Raw genomic sequence first — 25,239 nt, forward strand, 5'->3', positions numbered from 1 at the left:
TTATAATATTGCAGTGAGATGGATGGATTTTCCAATCCCCCAGACTTTGAGAATGTTTTTTGTTTGTCCCTGGACTTTCTACATCTACAACCTACTCAGGAAACCTCCAGGAGCTTGCCAGGGTCAACACTTCTGTTTGTGTTTATCTCAGATAGAAATGGAAGAACAGCACAACCACTGCCAAAATCTTGATAGACAATCTCTTTTTTGCCACCACTATCACTATGGCAACCTGCCCCTCCTGTCTGAGGCTGCTCCTGCTCCTGCTCCAAGACCCACCCTGGAACCACTGAACACATTACTCCTACTTAGGAGTTTTCAATTTGGACACTATTTTATCAGTGCTGAGGATTGAACTGAGAGCCTCATGCATGCTAAGAAAGATCTCTACCACTAAGTGACATTCCTAGCTCTTAAATCTGACTTTTTAAAACAAAACAAGGGAGAAGGGGAATGGTGGAGGAGGGAACATGGGAGAAAACAAGGGAGGGGGTAACAATGTTTGTCAAGAAATGTAGTCCTTACCTTATAGTGTAACTGTAACGCCTCAAAACTAAATTAAAGGAAAAACAAGACAAAATGCTATATAAACTGAAAATATAGGAAAAGAATGGAACAGAAACCAATGAACTTATAGCCAATATGTAACAGGTGTGACTATTTTTTTTCATATTTGCTTTTGATGTCCTTCCCTATTTTATTTTATTTTTATTTTTTTGGCAGCATTAGGGACTGAACTCAGGTCCTTATGCATGCTAGGCAAGTGCTTTGTCACTGAGACATTCTCTCAGCCGTCTTTCTCTCAAAAGCAATTAAATGCCAAAATACAGCTAAAATCCTACCCTGATCATCCATCTTCTGTCCTTCCTCCTTCTACAAAAGTCTATACTGAAAATAGCCTATGCTATTTCCATGCATGTTTTTATACATTTTTTCCTATGTATTATGTAGGCAAGTACAATACACCGTGCTGGGATTTTTTTGTGTGTTTAAAAAACTATATTGTTATTATAAAGATGTACAGAGGTGTTACAGTTAAGTCAGGTAAAGAGTACGTTTCTTTTCGGACAATGTCACCCATTCCCTCACTGTCTCCCAGTTTTTCCCTCCTGTCCCTACCCACAATTGTATAGTTCATTTTATTTTTTATGTTGTTGGTCATGAGGCTTGAACTCAGTACTGTCCCAGAGCTTTTTCTTTCTTTTTTTCCCCCCAGAGCCTTTTCATTCAAGGCTAGAGCTCTACAAGGTTGAGCCATAGCTCCACTTCTGGTTTTCTGGTGGTTAATTGGAGATTGGAATCTCACAGACTTTCCTGCCTGCGCTGGCCTTGAGCTGTGATTCTCAGATATCTGCCTCCTGAGTAGTTAGGATTATAGGCATGAGCCATCAGCGCCTGGTGTGTAGTTCATTTTCAAAATAGTATCTGGTGAGTACCGCTACTACATTTGTTTCCCCTCCATTTGTTTCTTTGTGTTTTAAAGTCACACAGAAGCTAAGTGTACTGGCACATGCCTCTCGTCTCCAGGTACTTGAGAGGCAGAGGCAGGAGAGTTACTTAAGCCCTGGAATTTGACTCCAGACTGGGCAGCTTCACAAGATTCTTTCTTATAAAACTTTTTTTTTAAGTGTAAGTATTTACTTGCTTTTGCAACTTTCTTTTTCTCCACTCCTTAGATTTGTTTTTGAGATTATCCATATTAGCACAAATAAACTCACTTCCTCATTTTATGATATGCAATTTGTGATGATTTGTAAATGAAGTACTGATCCACTGAACAGATGGACAAAGAAAAAGAGTTCCTCAATGAAGCCATCCCAGAGATTTCCTAGCGACAAATCTCCAACCCAATAGGCCACCCAGCACTCCCCAAACTATTCATTCTGGGGGCCTGGTTCTGACTTGTTAATCAAAAGCCCTCAAGTCATTCTGGAAGCAAAACCCAGGCTTGCCTTACTGGGAGGCCATCTGAATGGACATGTCTCTGGGCCTCCTGACTCTGCTTGCCTTTCCCACATTCCAGAGCCCTCCCCCTCTCCCTCCCCCTCCACTTCCAGCACACACAACTCCAGCACCAGCCCAGGGCAGCTGGGATGACTCTGAAACAAGTCTATCTTAGTGGAGGAAGTTGTTCAGGAGACTAAAAAGCCCCAGAATCTAGTCTAAAGGTTGTCTCACCCATTCTCCTTTGATCGATGAATCATTTGGGGAGTGTTGGGAGGACATGTTGGTATGATTGATCATCATCCACCCAGAAATTACCTTAAGAATAGCTTAATAAGCTATTCATAATGTGAGGCTGGCACTTTATACACATTGCCTTCCTTAACCTTCTACGCAACCTTTTAAGGTAAGTACTGTTATAACCTGCTTCAGTAGATTAGCAACCTGAGTTTAGAGAGGTGAAAACACTTGTTTAGAACTAGGTTTGCATCTCAGGCTAGTCAGAAACCCAAGGAGCTTCTGGCAATCCTGGATGACGTGAGTATCCATTGAGGAGGTGGCTAACCTGCCCAAAAGTTGGGGATCATGGATCTTGGGAGCCCTCACATGAATATTTAGTTTCATTGATACCAGGAAAAGAAATGTGGATATTTCTCAATTAATTTATACCCATGGCACAGTGGAGAAAAATTACCCTGGAATTCTAGAAGGAACTATTTCCTCATCCTTCTTCCTTTTCTCTCCTTTCTCTTTTTCTCTCCTTCCTCTTTGTCCCTCATCAGGGAGATGACTCAGTGGGGATAGTATGATGGACAGTAGACTGATTGACAAGTGACTTCTGGCAGACAAGGCAACTGTTCTCTTCGGAAGAAAGCCAGGATGGGCTTTTGTCTGTGGACTCTTAAAACTTTCAACACTTAACCTCTCTGAAGATACCACATCCATGTTAAAGATCCTAAAGATGGTTTGAACTTGGTTGACTAGGACATCATGATTGTGGAGAGCTGGACTGTTACAGCAAGAGACTTAGACTTACCTTGGGCTATCATTGGTCTTTCTTAATAGCCATACCATTAACATTTGCATCTAACAATATTTTTGTAACTATGTAGATAAATTTCGTGTATCTAGAAGCTCAGCAGATCTGTAGCCTCTACTAGCCCTAAAGCTGAGCATGGAATAAGGTAACACCTGAAGCCTTAGGAGACATTTCCTGGCTTTTCTGTAGCCTGCCTATCTGAGGCAGTGTATGGGTAAATGCACTGACCTATGACTCTCATTTTTCTATAAGTATGAAAATTCATAGCGCCTTTTCCACAGACATGTCATTTAGGGTGATTCCAATCTGTGATCTTGGGCCATGGTCACTGATACTTGGCTCAGAACTGTCTTTCTTATTTCATATAAGCAGAGACATGTTTTTTGTTGTTGTTGTTTGTGCTATTCTTTGTCCCCCTCCAATTAGTCACGCTAGTTGTCTGGGACCAAGTTAAAAATCTTATCATAGCATACTATGTAAAAAGGCAATGGACCAGGAGAACAGGAAATATGAGTCATGCACACCTTCCCTATTATCTTGTTTTCTTAGTTTTCCTTGAGGCAAAACGGAGTCCTTGTAGTGAACTAGAGTCTCTTGGAATGGGGACCATATATATGCTCTTTGGAGCCTCAACTCAGGCTAGAGCCTGTAGAATAACTGACTTCGGTCAAAATCACATGCTTCATATTTCTCATTGTTTTTCTTCCCTCCCCATTTCCACTTTTCTTCCTGACCTCACTCTGCAGGATCAAGGTATTCAGCCACAGCTCTACAAATGCAGCCTAAGTGAGAGGAGCTGGGAAGGCCACAAAGATCAGGCTATCCCAATTCAACAGTGAAACTTATAAGATAATATGTTGGAAATTAACTGTACAACTGGAGGAAGGGGCCTTGGGAGCAGTGAAGGTGGGAGAAAAATGAGGGAGGAGGTAACAAGTTTAACAAGAAATGTAATCACTACCTTATGTGCGTAACTGTAACCCTTCTGTAGGTCACCTTGTCAATGAAATTAAATAGAAAAAAAGAAAATCCCAGATGCCACTTCAGGGAGGGGACATCTCCCTTCTTCATTGTTCACTCTGGGCACTGATAACCATATCTCACATGAAGCACCAGCTTCTACAATGTGCATAAGCTGTTGTCACATTTCCAGGATCCTTGCAACAACAACATCCTTGTGAAGAAGGCTGTACTATCAGATCTTGAGTCAGCACCCAGGACATGGCTATGTCAAGGGTGTCAGGTATTTTAAATGCTCAAGGTGGTTTCAGTGTGAAGTTGAAGCAGAGCATGCTACTCTAGCACATCTTTCCTTTTTCTGAATATTGCCTGCTTACTCTTGCCTCCATTGAGAAGTTAGTTTAACTGACTTTGCTGATAAGGTCTCATAGAATACATCAGTAAGAGATTACAACCATAAGAGGTTACTGGGACCCAGCCATAAGAGGCATGGTCTATGCCCTCCAGAAGGGCATTAGTACATTTTCAGTATATTTTGCATTGATAGGAAAGCCCTTTCTTACTAGTTCCCCCTATATCTCCAGCTATAGTAGCTAGTCCCTTCAGTATTCACTTGGCAATTAATGTCTACTGTGTGCTGAAAAAGTAAAGAGGACTCTGAGTGTCTCTTGAGGATTTCAAGAGCAACGAGTGAGACTGGTGCTGTGTTGTGGATGCATGTTGGCTTTATTTTCTTCACTGCTCTCTCACTCGTTATGTGTACAACACTCCAAGAAGGGGAAGATGTCTCTTCTTTCATACCCTGAAGGATGGATTCATGGAGTGCTGTAGCTTTTCAGTCCTGTGAAAACTGAGGAAAAGATGAGCATGGTCTCTGGCGTGCAGCAGAATGTAAAGGTTTGAGGATAAGCGGCAATTGCTCAAATCACTGCTAAATGGGGAAAACCATACACCTCCCAGAACAGTTGTAAACTAAGGTGACAGATTGCTGGTTTTCATACATATTCTTGAAGAAGAAAGGTTGAAAGAAGGCCTTCTGTAGGACAAGAACTATTGGGAAGGACTTGGATAGAAACAGTCTTCTGCTTCTCCCTCTTTTTAATGCCATGCTATATGGTGAAACAACAGAGAATGCACATTTTGAGAGGTCAAATCTGGAGTCTTTGTTAGAAGGCTAGCAAAGACCTGAGGCCCCAGGAATATATTCAACACTGTTAGAAAACTGAGCTAGGAGAGCAGAAGAGGAAAGATAGGGCAGAAAAACAATACCAACAAACCAGACCATCTCCAATGAAGAGCTGGAGGGAGTGGGACCCAATGGTGACTGGAAGAGAGCCAGGAGTGAGGTCACAGGACACAAGCCATGGCACATCCAACCTGAACTGCTCCAGGCATAAATAGGGTCATGTCAGGGGCAAGGGTCACAGGGAGTTTGAGAGTTCAAGACCCCAAACTGGCAGGTCAAGTAACATGGGAATTCAGGCAAGCCCATCACCTGGGAGGTGGGACTTCCTTGCCTCCACCATGAAGGAAAGATGGTGCCAGTTAAAACAAATACCCTATCATCTACCATGTAGCCAAGATGGCGCCAGTTAGAATCAGCAACCCCATTTCACCATCCCTACCACCTAGGTTCCTCTGAGAAATGGGCACTAAAGACCTATAGATTTCTTTTCCCAGGACTCTGAAAAGAAGAGTTTTAGTTTTGTTATATGTAACGGTGATGGGATGATGGCATGTGGGAGAATATTCCATAACTGACTCCCCAGGGGAGATAGTCTTAATGTAGCATTTGCCAATTTCATTGTTGTTGTTCCTTTGCCACTCCTGGGGCTTGGACTCAGGGCCTGAGCACTGTCCCTGGCTTCTTTTTGCTCAAGGCTAGCACTCTATCACTTGAGCCACAATGCCACTTCTGGCCTTTTCTATATATATGTGGTGCTGAGGAATTGAACCCAGGGCTTCATGTATACGAGGCAAGCACTTTTTTTTTTTTTGGCCAGTTCTGGGCCTTGGACTCCGGGCCTGAGCACTGTCCCTGGCTTCTTCCCGCTCAAGGCTAGCACTCCGCCACTTGCGCCACAGCGCTGCTTCTGGCCATTTTCTGTATACGTGGTGCTGGGGAATCGAACCTAGGTCCTCGTGTATCCGAGGCAGGCACTCTTGCCACTAGGCTATATCCCCAGCCCGAGGCAAGCACTTTTGACACTAAGCCATATTCCCAGCCTGCATTTGCCGATTTCTGTGATGCAAACATTCCTATGATGGCCAATTCCAAGGGACTGGTATTATGTTACTGGACCTAAAGCTGAGAAGAAATATAAAATATGCTCTTGAGATCCAGGTCCAGTCTGTGCCAGAATACAAGATTGAGGCATCTCTCCAACACTTTGTTTTATATTGCAGAAGTCTTCCATTGGGTTCCTGAGGGCCATATTAAGACCAGATGAAGTGGAAGCTTCAGATAAACACATTTTGGCTTCTTTGAATCATACTGCCAAGTTGGCTGGGTGGCTAGTGGGACAGGGCCTGGGAGCTGGTGCTACTCGGCCTCTGACTCGGGCCATGTACTCACCTGACTTTTGCCTTAGAAGTGTGACTGTCAGACTTTAGCCAGGGAGTGGAGATTAGGGGCGGGCCTGAAAAATAGTGCTGGGTCACATTTCTGGTAGGAGGAGGTATACAGAATCCTGAGGACACACGTGACATTAACCTGCTCTCTGACTTCCTCTCCCTATCTGCCAGACCTGATTGACCTCCAGTCCTTTTCCATACTATCAGTTCAGAATCATGTCCTCTGTTACTCCTTGTCCAGGCTTGCCATCTTTCTAAAGGATCAGCCCATTGATAGCTTCCTTTCCTCTCTGGGTCTTCAGCAGCTGCCATCCTTACCATCTAGAGTCTCTCACCATGGATGCACAAAGCAGTTAGTCTTCCTGGAACCCACCTCTGACACTCTTGGTTTTCTGCTTAAGATTCCCTTGCTGACTTCCTGTAAACTCTAAGACAAACACTAGTCTCCTAATGCTTCTGTTGGAAGCCCCACGATAACTTTGTTTGGTTGATGCTTCAATTTTGGGGACAGATTCCTTCTCCTTTCTGTGAGAGAGAATCTAATTTTGTTGTAAGGGGACTCAATCGGTGAGAAACAGAGAAGACACACTTTGAGAGGTTGAATTGGGAGCCTTTATTGGAGAGCAGGTGATTGCAGGTAGAGTCCTGTCCCAAAGACTTGCAGTCCTGGATGGAGCCAAATTAAGCTTTTAAAGACAAAACCCCCAAGCTTGGAGTGGGGAAGTCATTCTCTGGAGCAAACGTTCCCTGAGGCCAAACAGCCAAACATGTTCATATTCTCTGAAGCACAGATCTCCAAGCTCTCCTGGAGCTAAGCATCTGCAATTCAAAGAACAGTTTGTCTCACCACTAGGCTTTGGAAGCTGCTGCTTGAAAAGCCCCTATCACCCAGCGAGGCGCTAGAATGGCTGCTAGGACAAGGCATATTGCTTAGATCCAATCTCCTTATTTTAATTCTAGGTACCTTAATTAAAGATTAGAATTCAGGGGGCTGGGAATATGGCCTAGTAGCAAGAGTGCTTGCCTCGTATACATGAAGCCCTGGGTTCGATTTCCCAGCACCACATACATAGAAAACGGCCAGAAGTGGCGCTGTGGCTCAAGTGGCAGAACGCTAGCCTTGAGCAAAAAGAAGCCAGGGACAATGCTCAGGCCCTGAGTCCAAGGCCCATGACTGGCAAAAAAAAAAAAAAAAAGAAAAAGAAAAAGAAAAAGAAAAAGAAAAAAGATTAGAATTCAGGTTTTATTAGCTCTTATTGGCTGACTTTGATTATATGCCTATTACAATTATCAACTGTGGTCAAGGTGCATCCAGACTACTTTAATTATACTGCCAGTGTGGCAAAGGTAAAAGTTGGTAAAAGTTGGTTAAAAAAAAAGTTGGTAAAAACCAGGAACTGGGAGTTAGATCTTTTTTTTTTTTTTTTGCCAGTCCTGTGGTTTGGACTCAGGGCCTGAGCACTGTCCCTGGCTTCTCTTTGCTCAAGGCTAGCACTCTACCACTTGAGCCACAGCACCACTTCCAGCTTTTTCTGTTTATGTGGTACTGAGGAATCGAACCAAGGGCTTTGTGCATGCTAGGCAAGCACTCTACCACTAAGCCACATTCCCAGCCCCTGGGAGTTAGATCTTATCTAACATATCAACTTGAGTATATGATGACTTACCTTTGGCCCTAGAAGTGGAATGTTTTTCAGGTTGCAGCTAAGGGATGGAAATCAGGGTGTGACAAGTAGACTATAAATATTGTGTGTTGTCTGGCATAAATATAGGTCCATACTGAACTTGGAGGGAAGGCCAATCATAATGTATCTTCAAGGCAGTATATTCAAGACATTGGATAAAAAGGGAATTTAAGAAATTGACTTTGGGAACCCTTTCAACGAATGTCCACTTCATATAAACCCTTATTCACTGTGGATAAACTCTATATAGTTCTCAGTTAGCTCTGGACTAGGCATTGAGCATTGTCACTGCCTGTCTGGACAACTCTGGAATTCCCTGGCCCCTGTCTAGGCCTAAGTAGATCCATTCATTCAGGAGGGATTGAGTTTGATTATCTTTCCTCATTGTTCTGAAGGGCCAATATTCTATGTTCATAAATGTACTGTAGTTTTAGGGATATAGTTAGCCTTTTCTGGCTCCCTTCTGGAATGGAAACCTCATCCCAGATACATTTCACCAAAAAAGACTCAAAGCACATCATGAATCTGGCAAAAATGGAGTTCCTCCATGAGAGTCCACATTGAAGGAGACAGTAGAAGCTTTTTTAAAAGTAAGTACAGGCAAACTGTGCCTTTAATTTCATTATCTGGAAAATGGGTATAAAGAGTGAGCACCTATGGTCTCCTTGCCTTGAGTTAAATGAGCAAGTATGTAAAAAGTCCCTTGAATATACAAAGGTGTTTTCAAGACAGAGTTGTTACCATGTCAATGATTACACTAATAATTGCTCTCTGCTCTCTCCTCTAAGCAACTGAAATAGGGTGTTCATTGCCTGGTTTCTTTGCAGCCCACTGCCTGGTTTTTCTTTAGCTGAGTTTGGGAGAAGTCATGCAGGCTCCCTCCTCTGTTTTTGAGGTTGCTGTCCCCACCCTATGGCACCCAGCCCAGCTTGGGCTGATACTGGCTGCAAGACGTGACTTGGGGTGGGGCCTGGCCCAGTGCCTGGGTCCAGAGTATAAGAGAACTCAGGAGCCGCTAAAGGCAAAGTGGATCCCAGACACTTCAACTCTAGCCATGGGGCTAGGCTTCCTCTCCCTGAGCCTCTCCCGCCTGGGCCTATGGGCGTCTGTAATGATCTTGATCATCAGTATTTTCAAGCTTCTCCGTGTACTGCTTCGAAGGCAGAAGTTGGCCAGGGCTATGGACAGCTTCCCAGGCCCCCCAACCCATTGGCTTTTTGGGCATGCCCGTGAGGTACGTGGACCGTGTTGAGGAAGGAGCCAGATTCCCCCTTCCTTTGGAGAATCAGGCCTAATCCTGTAGGGGCCAGGGATATCCTAGGAGCAATGGTTCTCAGTGTGCTTTCCTTCACTCCTACCTTTCAAGCTGTGCTAGAAACCGAAACCACTTCAAAGCTGGAGCCCTAGATGGTCATTCTGGAGCTGGCTGAGGGCTTTACTTCTGCTGTCCCATTCCCTACCCCAGGAGAACATGGAGGGTCTGGAATACAGCCTAGCTTTGGCCCTTTGGTATCAACACAACTATCTGGAGGGCTCTTGCTTGGCAGAAAGAGAAGGGCCTGGAAGAACCAGAGAGGTGCTTTTGAGTACAACAAAGGGTTCCTGGGAAACCATCTGGCACCATCTGAATACCACTGCATTCCTCCCGAACTTGATACCTCTGCTGTGGTTTGAATCTACACCAGAACCCAAGATATGGGAAGGGCAAGGTAGGATTAGTTTTTCTAATGTAAAGAGGAGGACTTTGAGATTCCAAACCAATGAAGGGTTTACTTAAGTCCCGGTACTAAGTAGACACAGAGGTCAAGTCAAAGTCAGGCCCAGAAATTCTGCCTTTTGTTTTAGAAGATAGACAGACCTTAAAAAACCATTAGAAGTTAATTTCTACCCCTGCTGAGGATGGATATGGGAAGATAAAGTTCCTGGGGGTATGGAAGGGCTGTTCATCAAAAGGAACAGAAGTTCTCTTTTCTTGCTCTAAAATTACAGTCTGGAAGCCCTGGTAGCATGTATCCATCACCCTACTCAATTTTCAGAATATCTTCCCTTAAGGCAGGATCATGTCCTATTCTTCTAGGAGCTACCTCATTCTACTCTGATGCTTGAGCATGACTTGGCACATTGTAGGAGCTCATGGTAGACCTAAGTTTGGGGCTTCTGGGAGAGGCTGATTAATCTTTCTCTTTCTTTTCTCTCTCTCTCTCTCTCTCTGTGTGTGTGTGTCTCTGTCTCTGTCTCTCTGTCTCCCTCTCTCTGTCTCTCTGTGTGTGTGTATGTGTGTGTGTGTGTGTGTGTGTGTGTGTGTGTGTTGTGTGTGTGTCTGGGATTCTTCTCCAGCCCTGCCCTTCTCCTCAATAATCTCCTTGATTTTGTGTTGGATTGTAAAGATTCTTGCTCATTTTACTTATTGAACATTGATGGTGAACTTTTGCTGTTCCTTACTGGATAAATCATTCCCTCCCTTTGTATTTTCACTTCCTTATTGGTCAAATTTCTAGATTAGAAGAGTATATATAGAATGGGATAAAATGTAGAGATTTAGCAAACCACTGGCAGACAGATACCAAGTCTGACATCAGCATAAGGAATTCTTAAGGCAAAATACCCTGAGATCTTTGCTTTCTTTGTTCCTTGCTTCCAAATCAAACCTTGTCTTTGGTTCTTTTCTTTCTTTCTAAGCAACTAGCATTGTCTTATCAACAGCTCTTCAAAAGGTAAGGCAGAAGGTACCCAGAAGAGAACAAATAGGAGGCAGAGGGCCAGGGAGGAGGGCAAGTAGGGAGCTGGGAGCCAGGGTAGAATACAAACATGAAGCAGGGGCCAGGGTGGCGGCATCCAGGTGAGATGGGGAGGAGTGGGTGGTAGAGTAGACCAGGTGCTGGCTCAGTGGGAATAGGAAAGGGAGGAGATAGCAAAGCCACTGCCACAAATGTGGCGGTTGGGGGGGGGGCAGAGGGAGAATGGGGGGCAGTGAGATCCCTTTCATCTACTAGGAAAAGGGGGACAAAGATTGCTTTTGACCTTGTTAAACTGAGGCATCAATACATCTGGGTCAGAGCAGACTTTGTCAATGCCACATGAAGAGGAAAAACATCTCTTTGTGTCATAAGAACAGAATCTGGAGGATTTTAAGCAAAAGGAAAGAATTTCTATGTTTATAGTGGAACATGCGGGCAACTGAAACCCAGGAAGAGAAGGTTCAGGAGTGGGCAAGATTTGGGGAGTTTTGTGGCAGGAGCTTCCTTTTGCGACTTGCTGTATCTGATTCTCTTATCTCTGCACTGCTAATTCCAACCCACTTGCTTGTTAGGCCTGAAGTGGGGAAGGCCAGTCTCCACAGGAGATATCTCTTGATATCAGTATAAACAAAGGAGGCAGTAACACTCTATTTATAGCTAGTTTTGAGATGGGTAGTGATTCTATTCCTTAGGAAAGGAGGAAGAGAAGACTTAGGGGGCAAATTTAATATGTATAAGCACTGGGGCCTTGGGGAATATGGTGCAGAGATGGAGGGGGGTGTTATTGGTGATATTTTGGGGGCCTAGGAAGAAATTTCTTTTGGAAAAAGCTGCCCAGTGAGGAAGATAGGTAACAAAAACTGACATAGGAGAAGGTGAAGTGCCTCCAGAGAGAAAATTCTAGGATGGGAAGATGCTAAGGGTGAGACCCAGAGGAACATCATTCTTCTAGAGCACACAGAGGGAGAGGAACTACAGAGAATGGCATCAAGAGTCAGGAGGAACACTCAGGGGAGAGCAGGGAGTCAACCATGTCACAGCAACTATAAGGTTGCCAATCTTAACACCAGAGAAGGTGATAGGCACCTCAATGGAAGCATGTGGGGGGAATGAGGGCTGAGGTACTGAGGTAGGAAAAACTCTTTTGAGAAGTTACGTTACAAGCCAATGGAATCCTAGCAATTGAGAGGCAGGAAGCATGATGAGAATAGAGAATTCCAGGATAGTCTTGGCTACATAGTGAGACTATCTTATAAAAATGAAATAGCTATTCTGAAGGGAGGGAAAACCAGGTTTTAGCTAAAATTGGAGTTCTGTTTTAAATTTTTTTTTCTTTGCATTAACTGGGACAGACATGCTTTAAATGCATATAGGAAGGAGCTACTAAAGAGGGTGAGATCTGAGAGGGGTAAAAGGAAGGGAGAAAGGTGGGTTGGCACTGGGCACAAGTAGAAGTCTTCTCTACTGGAACAAGGCAGATCTTGGGTTCATATCCCCCTAAGAAACTGAGCTATCGGTTCTTTCTGTGACTTGTGTGGTCACATGTTCTTATGTACATTTGTGTCTTAAGAGAAGATGGTCAAGAAGCCACTTGTCTGACACTAGAGTGGAGATGAAGCCACTTCTCTGTTCTTGGGGGCATTATGCATTAGATCCTCTCTCTTTAGGCTGTCTGCTCAACTCTGTAGTTGAATCTCTGATGTATTTGTAAGTAAAGTCATATGGTAATTTGGAGATCTTGTCTCTTCTTGCTTGGTTCTCTTAGTGCTCTTGACTGGTTCTTCCTGGTAGGTACTTTTAACTCTTAAACTTTATTTAAAATCTTAATGCTATCTTGGGCATGCACGCACACACGTGTGCATGCACACACGCATGCACTCAAGCACACATGCACTATTTTGTTTGTGGTTAGGGGAGTAACCATGAAGGGAAGACATTGAGACTCAGGCACTCAGAGGCACCCAGGGAAGTCCATTTGAAGGAGAGCAGAAAGGGCTGATTTCCATAGGATTTTTCTAGGTAACAAGTGCTGAAGTGACTCCAGACAACAGAGCAGAGACTCATTGGAAAGGCATCACTGGCTTTCAGTCCAGTGACTAAGAAGTCTTGTTCAGAATGTGGACAATCCAGAGAAGGCTAGAGAAAAGTAGTTTCTTGTAGTGAGAGGTGTCTGGGATCCTGGAGGGAAGGATTCTCATGTTGTGGAGGTGCTGGGCCAGACAGCCTGACACCAGGAACCTGAGTGTAACATAACCTCCTTCCCAATATGCTGGAGCAGAGAAAATATCTGTCTTCTTCCCTCCTCAAATGTTTGTGTTTCTAAATGTTCACCTCCATTTTGCAAGCTGGTGAATTTATGTTCTTGAGCATCTCTGGGAGAGTTGCATCTGCAGCAGACTGTAGAAGCAGCTACCTGTTCCTTGAACACTGGCCAACTGAATTTCATTCAGGCCAACTGTTCCAAAGCCTGAGCAGCCTTGTTGACAGGAAGGACAGCAGGAAGAGCCTCAGTTAGGATCTCTGACCTACCCTAACTCATGTGGGAAAGTGGCTGCACTCTTCCTACCTATAAAGAGAAGTCATGGTTCAAGTAGACAACATAACATCCCTTTATGATCTGATTCTTGGAGCAAAACTCACTCAGATTCTTGGATAGCAAGAGCATCCTGTTGCTTATCCCTTGCAGGGTCAACAAAGAGTACAAACGAGAGGATGATGGGGTGGAGTGGAGAACTGGAATCAGTGAATTATTTCCATTCCCTGCTTTCCCCCCCCCCCCCCCGCTTCCTTCCTTCTGGAGATAAACAAGCTGGTCCAAATGTTAGGGCATCTGAGGACAATTCTGAGGCATCCTGTTGTGTAACTCAAAGAAGCTGGGCCACAGTCACGTGTCCCCTTGAAGGATGATCTCCAAGTTCTCTCAGAGGGGCTGCAGTGGTAGCAGTGGGGCCAAGTGCTGTCCTCACTCTCACCATATGCTTGGGGACAGACGGGGCAGATAGGAGAAATCCGGGCACAGGAAGGCTATGGCAAGCTGTTTGATTTCCAAGATCAGTGCTAATGTAAGGTCAGGGTCTCCTGTCGGTTGGGAGGAAAATGCTGCAGAAAGGCATAGGCATGGTGGATGAAGAGAAGAGTAAAGCTCAGATAAACCAGATCAGCCAAAGGTTCCTTCCAACTCCGAGATCCTAAATTTCTGGCTTTATTGTGACTTGGGAAGGGATGGAGGAGAAATGACAAAGGCTATGAGAAGGTTGGTAGATAAAATCCAAGAGGACCAGTAGAAAATAGAGAAGTGGATGGATACCAGCTAGAAAGGAAGCAAGGACACCAGAAGTTTCCCTCTTCTCTATGGGTAGAGATGATTTTTTTCCCTGGACTTGGAGAAATGGCTGTGGGTTGGAGTGGGCAGGCACTGCAGCAGAACTGTTCAGGAGAAGGGGTGTAGGAGGAGGGAGGGAAGCCCAAGGGCTTGCTTGGGCAGTATTCTCCCTTTCCTGCCCAGGGATCAGGGGCCTGGCTGGTGATTGGGTTACTAAGTTCTTCTGGCTTTCTGTCACCATTTCAGATCCAGCAGACGGGGAGCCTGGACAAGGTGGTATCCTGGGCCCACCAGTTCCCATATGCCCACCCACTCTGGCTTGGACAATTTGTTGGCTTCCTGAACATCTATGAACCTGATTATGCCAAAGCTGTGTACAGCCGCGGGGGTGAGGTGTTCCAGGGAGAGGGAGAGGCTTTCTTAGAGCACACCACTCAGGGCACAATAGGGGGAGGAGTCCAGGGACTATATCCAAAGTCTAGGAAGGGGATGGCCAGGTTCCCACCCCATTTATCATCCAGTCTCTTCTGAGAAGTCCCTATCTCAGCAGAACCACTTTTTTTTTTTCCTGCAGACCCCAAGGCCCCGGATGTGTATGACTTCTTCCTCCAGTGGATTGGTAAGCACCTTGCTTTCCCTACCCATCCCTTTCCACCCTAGAGCTGGATCAGCAGGGTCCTGCCCTGCCCTGCCCTGCCCTAGTCAGTCAGTCATCCAATCAGATTGTCAGCTTATGTGATCTCCATGTGTTGGTCCCTGTCCTAAGCTTAGCTTCTCTGTAGGAAGACAAGGGGGAAAGGAGAGGTCTTGGCTGGCAGAGGACATATGACCAAGCACCTTGCTCAGCCTTCATTTTCTCTCCCTTCCTGGGCAGGAGCTCTGGGGAACTGGTGGAGGTGAAGAATGGCTTCATGAAGGAGGCAGTTGTAGAGTTGTTCTTTTTTTTTTTTTTTTGCCAGTCCTGGGGCTTGCACTCAGGGACTGAGCACTGTCCCTGGCTTCTTTTTGCTCAAGGCTAGCACTCTGCCTCTTGAGCCACAGCGCCACTTCTGGCCTTTTGCATATATGTGGTGCTGAGGAATCGAACCCAGGGTTTCATGTATACGAGGCAAGCACTCATGCCACTAGGCCATATTCCCAGCCCCTGTAGAGTTGTTCTTACAGGGGATTTTGATAGGTGGTGCTGTCCAGGCCAAAAGCATGGAAATCTGTGGTACTAGGACCAGAGGCTGAGAGCAGTCTGAGTGATTGGAAGGTAGAGTTTAATTTGGAGATGAGGATGCGCAGGTAGGAATTGGCCGCTCTTGGCTCTCATGCTAGTATTGTGGATTGATGTTGAGGATGAATGAGAGCCATTGAGTATTCTAGAATGGAGGTTATACATTTTTCCAAAGTCATTCTTTTACAATGATCTCCAAGGGATCCGCAGTAGCTCTCTGTGAGCTAAGAAAAGATGAGGCAAGAGGAAGAAAATGGTCCCAAATAACACAAGAAAAAAATGTTTGATAGATGTCAGTGCTTCTCGTTCTTACTATAGCTATCTAGGAGAGAGTAAAAGGAAAGACAGACAGATTTAGGAAAACAAGAGGCAAATATTGACAATAGAAATGCATTTCCATGGCTGTGTACTATGTATGTGTATGGGGCAGGAGTTAAGGGTCCTTCCTGAGGCCATGAAGCACAAACATGGCAGGTTGCTCCCAACTCCTAATGCTGTGACTGCTATCCCAACAGTTGAAGGCCAAGGCCCAGGAAGCTTCCCTCTTACCTTACTGTCCCAAGTAGCAAATCTCCTGTGACTGAGTCTAGTGTTATCTGACACCAGGCCCTGGAGCCCTGGCTTTGTGGGTGCAGCTGAGAGGCAGTAATGGAGGAACCCATGAAAAGGACCAAGATTACTTCCCTACAACTGTCTCCTGGGGGTGGGGCCTCTGAGGGAAATACTCAGTCTTTTAGTGTCTGCTCCTGCAGAGGTCTAGGTTTGAGGATGAGAGGTGGGCCTGCTTGGTCCTCACTGCCAGAAGTGGGGCAGGAATACCTTGATTCTCCAGGCCTTTCATCCCTTTGTCTCCTCCTTTCCCAGGGAGAGGCCTACTGGTTTTGGATGGGCCCAAATGGTTCCAGCACCGTAAGCTGCTCACACCTGGTTTCCATTATGATGTCCTGAAGCCTTATGTGGCTGTGTTCGCTGACTCCACTCGTGCCATGCTGGTGAGTTCCCTGTGGCAGGCTCCTGGAGCTGTGGGCTCCAGGACCAGCCCTGTCTGTACCTTCCTTTTGCCCTGGGTGAGGGCAGAGGAGGGTCCCTGAGGCCCTGTACACACATTCTACTTGTGACAGCAGGGCCAAAGTGCTGCTCTGCAATGCCCTGATGCAAATGGCTGACAGTACTGACGTTCCCAGTGCCCAGGCAGCTCTGCTCCTAGTCTCTATCAGGAGGCCTGCCTCTCTTTCTTGCCACACTAAAAGGTCCTGAAAAGCTTCAGTAAGTCTCCTACTAGAGCAGAGTTTGAAGGCTGCTTCTATTTGAGAGCTCTTCACATCTAAAAAGTATCTTCTGTTTATTCTCTACCTCTCACAACTGCTTACACACTCATCTCTGAGAGGAATGTCAGGTCGGGTTTAGAGTCTTAGGGCTGGAGAATTCTCGAAGTTACCTACGCCAGTCTTTCCTCCTGCAGGAAACTCCTCCCTAGCATTACTGCAGGCCTGATTTATACATATGCTGTGTCAGGGAGCTTACCCTGTCTTGGTTGTACTGTTTCTTACAGGCTAGCCTGTCAGGGAGAAAGTACGGACATGTTACATAACACCTTCCTCCTAGTCCTGCCCTATGAGCCTGCTTCCCACAGGCTGCCAAACTCCACATTCCAGCATATGGACGCAGGACTGGGTGTTTGCGGAGGAGGAGTTCGGTATTATGGGATAGACTCCAGCAGTCCTGGAGTACAATGGAGGGTGTCTAGCCCAGCCAGCCTACTTATTGCCTCCTATCTTTGGGCTCTAGGACAAGTGGGAGAAAAAGGCTCGGGAGGATAGAAGCTTTGACATCTTCTGTGATGTGGGTCACATGGCTCTGGACACACTCATGAAGTGCACATTTGGCAAAGGAGACAGCGGCTTGGACCACAGGTCAGGGGCACCTCAGGCTGACACCCCCAACCTAGGAGGGGGGAGGGGGGAGCCCTGAGAGGACTCCTGGGCCCTCGCTGGAAAGGAGATAGAGATTTGCCCTGGCCCTCCCAGGTCTTATTTGAGGTGGGGAACCACATTTGGTTGAGTGAGGAGGCTGAGGGGTGGGAAGAGGAGGAGCAGGGATCCTCTCCTGCTGTGATCGAGTGGGATTCCTGGATAGGAGCTGTTCAGGAGTCTGTCTTCAGTTCATGTCTGAATTTCCCTACCCTCCCTCCACCGTCTGTTGCACAGGGACAGTGACTACTACCTGGCAGTCAGTGACCTCACACTGCTGATGCAGCAACGCCTTGAGTCTTTCCACTATCACAATGACTTTATCTATTGGCTCACCCCACATGGCCGCCGATTCCTGAAGGCCTGCCAGACAGCCCACAATCATACAGGTAAAACTTTCCCACAGGCATCACCGCTAGGAAGCATGGGGTTTTCCTTTGGGACCTTCTGTGCCTTGCCCACTAAAGAATCTCAGTTCCTCTTAGGGCAGAGGATGGTTCCCAGGCAATAACATTGTGTTCCTGGCCTAGACCAGGTCATCAGAAGGCGGAAGGCAGCTCTGCAGAATGAGAAGGAACAGGAAAAGATCCAGCAACGGAGGCACCTGGACTTCCTGGACATTCTTCTAGGTGCTCGGGTGAGTGCACTCCACCTAGTTCACCCAAGTATTGGTCCCAGAAGAGTCTTCAGACCATCCTCTTGGAAGGGGTTCACCACCCAGCACAAGTAGCCAACAGTCTCTCTTCTTCCCCCCATGTAGGATGGCTTCTTGTCTTATGACATGTGTCAACAGGGGTGCAGGACTGCTGGGTGTGTGGTTGGTCTGTGGCCTAAAGAGGGAGCCTTGGTCGTGACATGATAGAATCTGGAGACATCTATAGATTTATAAGATCCCCCCCCCCCAAAAAAAAAATCTTGGCACTGTAGAATCTTGGAATTCAAATGTTATGTTCCTTTCTTCCTTTTCCCTATTATTTTACTACTCTCTAAATTTACTGAGTGCCAATCCCAAACTAGGATGTAGAGATTGGAAAGCATTGCTAGTCTAGTGGAGGGGACAGAAGGTGGATATTAACAAAGAGGCCTTTCTCTGCCAGGTGGTAGTCTTTTGCTAAGTAATCACAGCTCACATTGGAGGTGTGGAAAGTTACAGGCCATTTGGCTAGAGGGGTCAAGGAGGACTTCCTAGGGTAGGAAGCATCTAGGTTGGACTTGGAAGAAAGACAGGAATCTGGGAGAAGGTTCTCACCTTCTCTCCAACTTGCCAAGCTGCCTTCACTCTGGTTTTCAGTCTTACATTGGACAGCTACTGCTCTGAGATCCAGTTGCCACCTACCCTAAAGGCTTTGAGCTCCCCCTTGTGCCTTAATTCAGGATGAAAATGGGATCACACTGTCAGATGCAGATCTCCGGGCTGAGGTGGACACATTCATGTTTGAAGGCCATGACACCACCACCAGTGGCATCTCCTGGTTCCTCTATTGCATGGCCCTCTACCCCGAGCACCAAGAGCGCTGTCGGGAGGAGGTTCGAGAGATCCTAGGAGACAAGGACTCCTTCCAGTGGTGAGTGAGGCTGAAGATGGTCCTTTTTCCTCTCAGCTACAGAGAGAGAAAGAGAGGGCTGTGCCCATCCTGTACCATCTGAGGATGACATAGCCATCTGGGAAATGGCAGCTGCTTGCTGTACTTATCCCTCTTGGGGGAGGGCTGGGTTTGGACTTACCCCTGAGCCCATTTTCCCAAAATGGAGTCTTTTTTTTTTTGGGCTAGTCCTGGGCCTTGGACTCAGGGCCTGAGCACTGTCCCTGGCTTCCTTTTTGCTCAAAGCTAGCGCTCTGCCACTTGAGCCACAGCGCCACTTTTGGCCGTTTTCTGTATATGTGGTGCTGGGGAATCGAACCCAGGGCCTCATGTATACGAAGCAAGCTCTCTCGCCACTAGGCCATATCCCCAGCCCCCAAAATGGAGTCTTTTTCACACAAAGAAAGTGGTGAACAAGGCATCCATTTTTATGAGCTGAATTCCTCTGAAGACAGAAAACAAATGCCTTCTGGGCTCTGGATAGAGTAGGGCAGTCTGGGAAAGAAAATGGAGTATGGACAGAAATAGGTGACTTGGTAAAGAGCCAATCCTTTGCCACCTGCCTTTGGGTGACTGTACACAGCTGGCAGATTCCACACCTCTCCCTGGTGAAGGGGAAAAGACTATTTCCTTTTTTTTTGGCCATTCCTGGGGCTTGGACTCAAGGCCTGAGCACTGTCCCTGGCTTCCTTTTGCTCAAGGCTAGCACTCTGCTACTTGAGCCACAGCGCCATTTCTGGCCATTTTTTCTATATATGTGGTGCTGGGGAATTGAACCCAGGGCTTCATGAATACGAGGCAAGCACTCTTGCCACTAGGCCATATCCCCAGCCGAAAAGACTATTTCCAAACTCCATCACTTGAAAACTTTCAAATGTTCTTTTGTTTCTTGGCTCATGACTAAATTGCTGAACACCAAGCAAATTGACTTCTCTTTGTAGCCTAATCTCTGGGAATTTCTTATCTATTCCCTTACCTCCTGACCCCCAGGCTTTTGCATCCTGTCCAGCTTCTCTCCTTTCTTCACTCCTGAGATACTTCCAGTATGGGACAAGGCACACCACTGAGGTGCAGAAAAGGCTTACCCAATGGTGGACTTTAAAATTTACTCTAAGGGGGTAGAGTCTCCATTGCTCATTTTTTATTGGTTGAATATTGGAAACCTTCCAGTGATGTGCCAAGTGCTATCTGGGACATAGATGGGGAGAGGAGAAGGGGCCATAACAAAAAAGCCAGAGAGAATCACAGACTGGAGTAAGAAGGAGTGGCTTGGATGTTGAAGACAAGGGAAGGAGTGGGGCTTGAATTACTTTTGTAAAGAGTATTAAAAACTCAAGAATAGGGCTGGGGATATAGCCTAGTGGCAAGAGTGCCTGCCTCGGATACACGAGGCCCTAGGTTCGATTCCCCAGCACCACATATACAGAAAATGGCCAGAAGCTGCGCTGTGGCTCAAGTGGCAGAGTGCTAGCCTTGAGCGGGAAGAAGCCAGGGACAGTGCTCAGGCCCTGAGTCCAAGGCCCAGGACTGGCCAAAAAAACCAAAAAAAACAAAAAACAAAACTCAAGAATAGACAGCCAGACATTCTATACTGGGTAACAATGTGAATAAAGGCAGTCAGGAAGTTAAACATTTTCTTTTATTCAATGTCTTCATTGCTATTTTATAAAAACAATATTCAGAGGGGTGATGTTTCATAAGTCAGGTAAGGAGTAAATTTCTTTTCTTTTTCTTTTTTGTAAGTGTGGGGCTTGAACTCAGGGCCTGGGTGCACTGTCCCTGAGCTCTTATTTTTTGCTCAAGGCTAGTGCTCTATCACTTTCAGCCACAGATACACTTCTGTTTTTTTGAGTGGTTAATTGGAGAGAAGAATCTCATGGGAACTTTTCCGCATGGGCTGGCTTTGAACCATGATCCTCAGATCCCAGCCTCCTGAATAGCTAGGATTACAGGTGTGATACACCATTGCCTAGCATGAATAAATTTCTTTTTGGACAATGTCATCCATTCCTACATGCTCTCTCTCAGTTTTTCCTTCCTTTCCTTGCCAGCAAGTTGTGTAGCTCATTTTCAACAAAGTGTTAACTGAGTACCACTGATACATTTGTTCACCGTTTGTTCCTCCATTTCTGTGCCCTCTTGTTTCCTTCCTCCTAAGAGAGTTAAACCACTTTTAAACTTTTCACTTAACTCTATCTAGAACTTGAAGCAAATTCAAGGACATTTATTCAAATGAAATGTTGGGACTAGGGAGAAATAACTCAGAATTGGTGGCTCAGTAATTAGGCATTACACATTAGTTATAGTTGAACCTTTGAAAGAGAAATAGCGTGCATGCACACACACACACACACACACTCACACATTCACAGTTCATTGTTGTTTATCTAAACAACCCCCTGTCCTTCCCAAACAAGGTCCACAGAGGAAAAGAAGCAGAACCTCAAACACTACTCCTTACGGGGCTTCCATTACGTCCTGAGAGTCATGGAAGCAGAAAGACCTTGTCTTTGATAACTGGGTGAACATATGTCTCTTAGGTCTTGTGCCATTCCTCCTAGTGGTGAAGATGGGGAGGGGATAGAGGCAAGTGGATCCAGCTCACTGGGTCTTAGTGGCTTTTTTCAGTCTTTTCTGGTTTGTGCCCTTGGAGTCCTGTGTTCCCCTGACTCTTGGCTGTGTGAGGATGAAGTTGGGGCAGGAGCCTGCCTTCTCCCAGGACTCATTGATCCTTGTTTGCAAGCATCCTGTGTTGTTGGCAGGGATGATCTGGGCAAGATGACCTATTTGACCATGTGCATCAAGGAGACCTTCCGCCTCTACCCACCTGTGCCTCAGGTATACCGGCAGCTCAACAAACCCGTCACCTTTGTAGATGGCCGCGCTCTACCTGCAGGTGAGATAAGCTGGGTTGTAAGGTGGAATCAGAGTTCTGTGGGTGCTCTCTGACATCCCCAGTGCCAATTGGTCAAATATTTGCACCAGGGGGAAGAGCTCTGGCTTTGTGTTCAGAGGACCTGGTTCTAAGTCCTGGCTCCACAGCTTCTGAGTCAATTCCTTTACCCTAAGCCTCTTTCCTCTTTTATAAAATGGTAGTAATTAAAGTGAGTACCTACTTTCTAGAGTTGTTGTGAAGATGAAAGAGACAGTGTTCATCAAGGCTGTTATTTCCCACCATGAACATCCAGTCAGGGTGTGTGTGTGTGTGTGTGTGTGTGTGTGTGTGTGTGTGTGTGTGTGTGTGTTTTACATTGACTACGAGGCTGTGTAATATGCAACATGAGCAATATATATGGTGGCTTTGCAAAGAGTGTTTTAAACTATCGTTAATACCCAGTTAGTTAATACTATTAACATCATAATGCTATGAACAATAACTCCCCAAAAGTGAGTTAATTGAAAGTGGAAGGGCTGTATCCATCCCTACCTATCCCACATGATGGTAGGGTGAGATCCCCTCTTCTTTTTCTTCATTCCACAATGTCTGTGTCAGGTGCTGTGCCCAGTGCTGGGGCCACAGGGACTGGGCATGCTACTTTGCAGAGTGTGGTGAGGCATAGGTTAGGGGGACACTCGAGGATGTGTGAAGGTGGGCCTGGCTGCCCAGGACCACTGGTCACAGAGCCTCTGTTTCACCTGCAGGCAGTCTGATCTCTCTGCACATCTATGCTCTTCACAGGAACAGCTCCGTGTGGCCTGACCCTGAGGTACTCCATCTCTAGAGGTCAGGCAGGGTGAGGTCTTTGGAGGCCATGCCAAGACTGGGTAAGTATTTAAGCAAGGTCTGTCTCCTTAGGTTTTTGACCCCCTGCGCTTTTCACCTGAGAATGTAACTGGACGCCACCCCTTTGCCTTCATGCCCTTTTCTGCTGGTCCCAGGTAAGAAGAAGCCCAGACTCTCCAGGACCTCATAAGGAAGGGTGGAGGACGTTATGGGGGGAAATAATCACTATGGGGTTCTCTGTGGTAAGAGGACCATGCTAAATCTACTGACCTTCTCATATTCCATTCCTGCCCCCAGGAGATAGGTAGGTTGGATTGAATCGTGCCTCCACCATTTGATTTTGCTGGGTGTTTTGGAGATTCTGCTTTGGCTGACCTTGAGCCATAGTCCTCTAGATTTCAGCTTCTGGAGTAGCTAGGAGTATAGCCGTGAGCCACTGGTGTCCAGTCTCAAGACCCAGGTCTTCAGCCCAGAAAAATCAATCCATCAGCCACTTCTACATCCAAATCTAGTTATTGTTTTCTGTTGATCTCTAAAAGTGTTGGATTTCCTCACTGTAGACACCTGATAGTTTCATGTGCTGCTTGCTACAGGAACTGTATTGGGCAGCAGTTTGCCATGAACGAGATGAAGGTGGTCACAGCCCTCTGTTTGCTGCGCTTTGAATTCTCTCTGGACCCTTCACAGCTGCCCATCAAGATGCCACAGCTGATCCTGCGTTCCAAGAATGGCATACACCTCCATCTGAAGCCTCTGGGCTCTGGGTCTGGGAAGTAGGTCTTAGAGAGCAAAGGCTAAGAAAGGCCAGATTATTGTGCTCTCCCCTCAGATTGGATGAGGGGTAGTTATGTCTCGGTGGCCTTCAGGAGGCTTATAGTTTGGGAAGGGAGTAGGAACTGATGAAAAAGTGCCTTGTAAACATGTGTCTAGATGTTTGTTATTCATAGAGTTTTAGCACTCATTCATTCATTCATTCATTCATTCCACAAACCTTTGGTGAATACTCACTTGCTTTGAGAAACTTCCTCATAATTTGCAGTCTTTCTGAAATGTAACAGAAACGTATTTTAGTGAATGCAATGAAAGTGAGGTAGGAAGGTACATGAAGGACTCTTTGGGAGGGCCTCAAGCTGAGGACTACCTGAGGACTTAGAAGAGTGTTCCTGGTAGCCTCTGTGGCAACTGCTTGATATCTATGGATACCTATATCTCCAGTACTCAAGATTTAAAGTTACTAGTAGGCTCCCATCCAGGAATTCAGACATGTATGGGATGAAGGGTACTAGAAACTGGGGTGGCAGAGAGGAGTGAGGAAGTGCCCTGGTGACCACTTGGTGATGTTTCTGTATTCTGAGGGATGTGTGACATGTACCTGTATCCTTCCTGCTATTGATTCTTTTCCTTTTGGAAGAAGGCAAGTCTGCTACCTTCTTAGTGCTGAAGACTCAGACCTGTTCAGCCCCATTTAAATTCAGACCTCTTTGTCTCCCTGGGACTAGGATGCAGGAGACCCAACCTGAGTGGGATGTCAGTCTATGCCACCAACTTCTCCTGTCCTGAAATCTGCATAGACTGTGGTCTGCACAAGTGAAAGTAAGTCATCACCTGCAGAGTAAGCCTAGAGTTGATAATCCCACCATACCTCTGGCTTGAAGATGAGTTTAAACTGCATCCACTGTCCCATTTCAATACTAAGGGAAGAGACCCCAAAGGTCATCTGCAAAAAACTTGAGCTGATGCCTCCAGACTCTTGTGTGTTTTGACCAGAACTCCACCAGTAATAGCATGATTGTACTGATGGTATGTGTCAGTGAGAAATACAGCCAAGAGCTCTAGTGCAAGAAGAGGAAGGGTTGTCAAGGTTGGCACTGGTGAGCCTCACAGATGAAGTCACCTTAATTGTTGTAGTTCTCCAACCACATCCTTCTGCCTATTGTGATCCTGGGATTGCATGTGCATGAGTGTGGGTAGGGTGGGATAGGTGTACAAGAGTGGTTTCATGAATGCTATATATATGGATTATATGTGTCTGTGTGTACACATACATGTATGGATGGGAAATAGGACTGGGTCTTGCCCATTGCTTGGAAGTCACTTTTAGGTCACACATTCACCCCAAGGAGAATCCTACAGTTAGATTATTTATCCTTGGCTGGTCAGCAAGAATTCTGAGTTCTTCTTATCCTGTACTCTGTGTAAGGTCTGCATGACCCCTTCTGTGGTGCTTGATGAACAGTCTGTCCATGACTTTTCCAGGTCATACTGCTGCCCCCACTAATGCTCCCTTCTTAACTTGGTAAAGAACAGAGTGTCCTCTCCTGCTCTTCTTCAAAAGAAGACTGAAATGGCCTAGTGCCCTGGGAAGTCAGGGGCCCAGTAAGCTTATATTGGCTGTAGGCACCCATGTGGAGACAAGGTAACTTCCAGGAAACAGAACATGGCAAAACAGGGAGGACACTAAGGACCACCACTAAGGACATC

General features: G+C 46.0%; 1 protein-coding gene across 1 annotated transcript; it reads left to right on the top strand.

The window, feature by feature from the left end:
• Nucleotides 1-9,148: 9,148 nt before the first annotated feature.
• LOC125355113 (cytochrome P450 4B1) lies at nt 9,149-23,850 on the top strand. Its single transcript, XM_048351243.1, has 12 exons — nt 9,149-9,436; nt 14,509-14,650; nt 14,837-14,881; nt 16,346-16,473; nt 17,270-17,394; nt 17,689-17,840; nt 17,982-18,088; nt 18,826-19,016; nt 21,797-21,930; nt 22,677-22,741; nt 22,831-22,913; nt 23,352-23,850. The coding sequence occupies exons 1-12, from the start codon at nt 9,257-9,259 to the stop codon at nt 23,533-23,535; spliced, it is 1,536 nt and encodes a 511-aa protein (XP_048207200.1). The 5' UTR covers nt 9,149-9,256; the 3' UTR covers nt 23,536-23,850.
• The last annotated feature ends 1,389 nt before the right edge of the window (nt 23,851-25,239 follow it).

This window comes from Perognathus longimembris, chromosome 7 (assembly GCF_023159225.1).
Source record: "Perognathus longimembris pacificus isolate PPM17 chromosome 7, ASM2315922v1, whole genome shotgun sequence".
Taxonomy (NCBI): Eukaryota; Metazoa; Chordata; class Mammalia; order Rodentia; family Heteromyidae; genus Perognathus; species Perognathus longimembris.

Excerpts from the sequence above, each read along its gene's own strand:
- LOC125355113 (XM_048351243.1), top strand. The coding sequence starts at position 9,257 with ATGGGGCTAGGCTTCCTCTCCCTGAGCCTCTCCCGCCTGGGCCTATGG. Across the intron at positions 21,931-22,676 it reads TGGCCGCGCTCTACCTGCAG|GCAGTCTGATCTCTCTGCAC; the intron begins GTGAGATAAGCT and ends TTTCACCTGCAG. Across the intron at positions 22,742-22,830 it reads CCGTGTGGCCTGACCCTGAG|GTTTTTGACCCCCTGCGCTT; the intron begins GTACTCCATCTC and ends CTGTCTCCTTAG.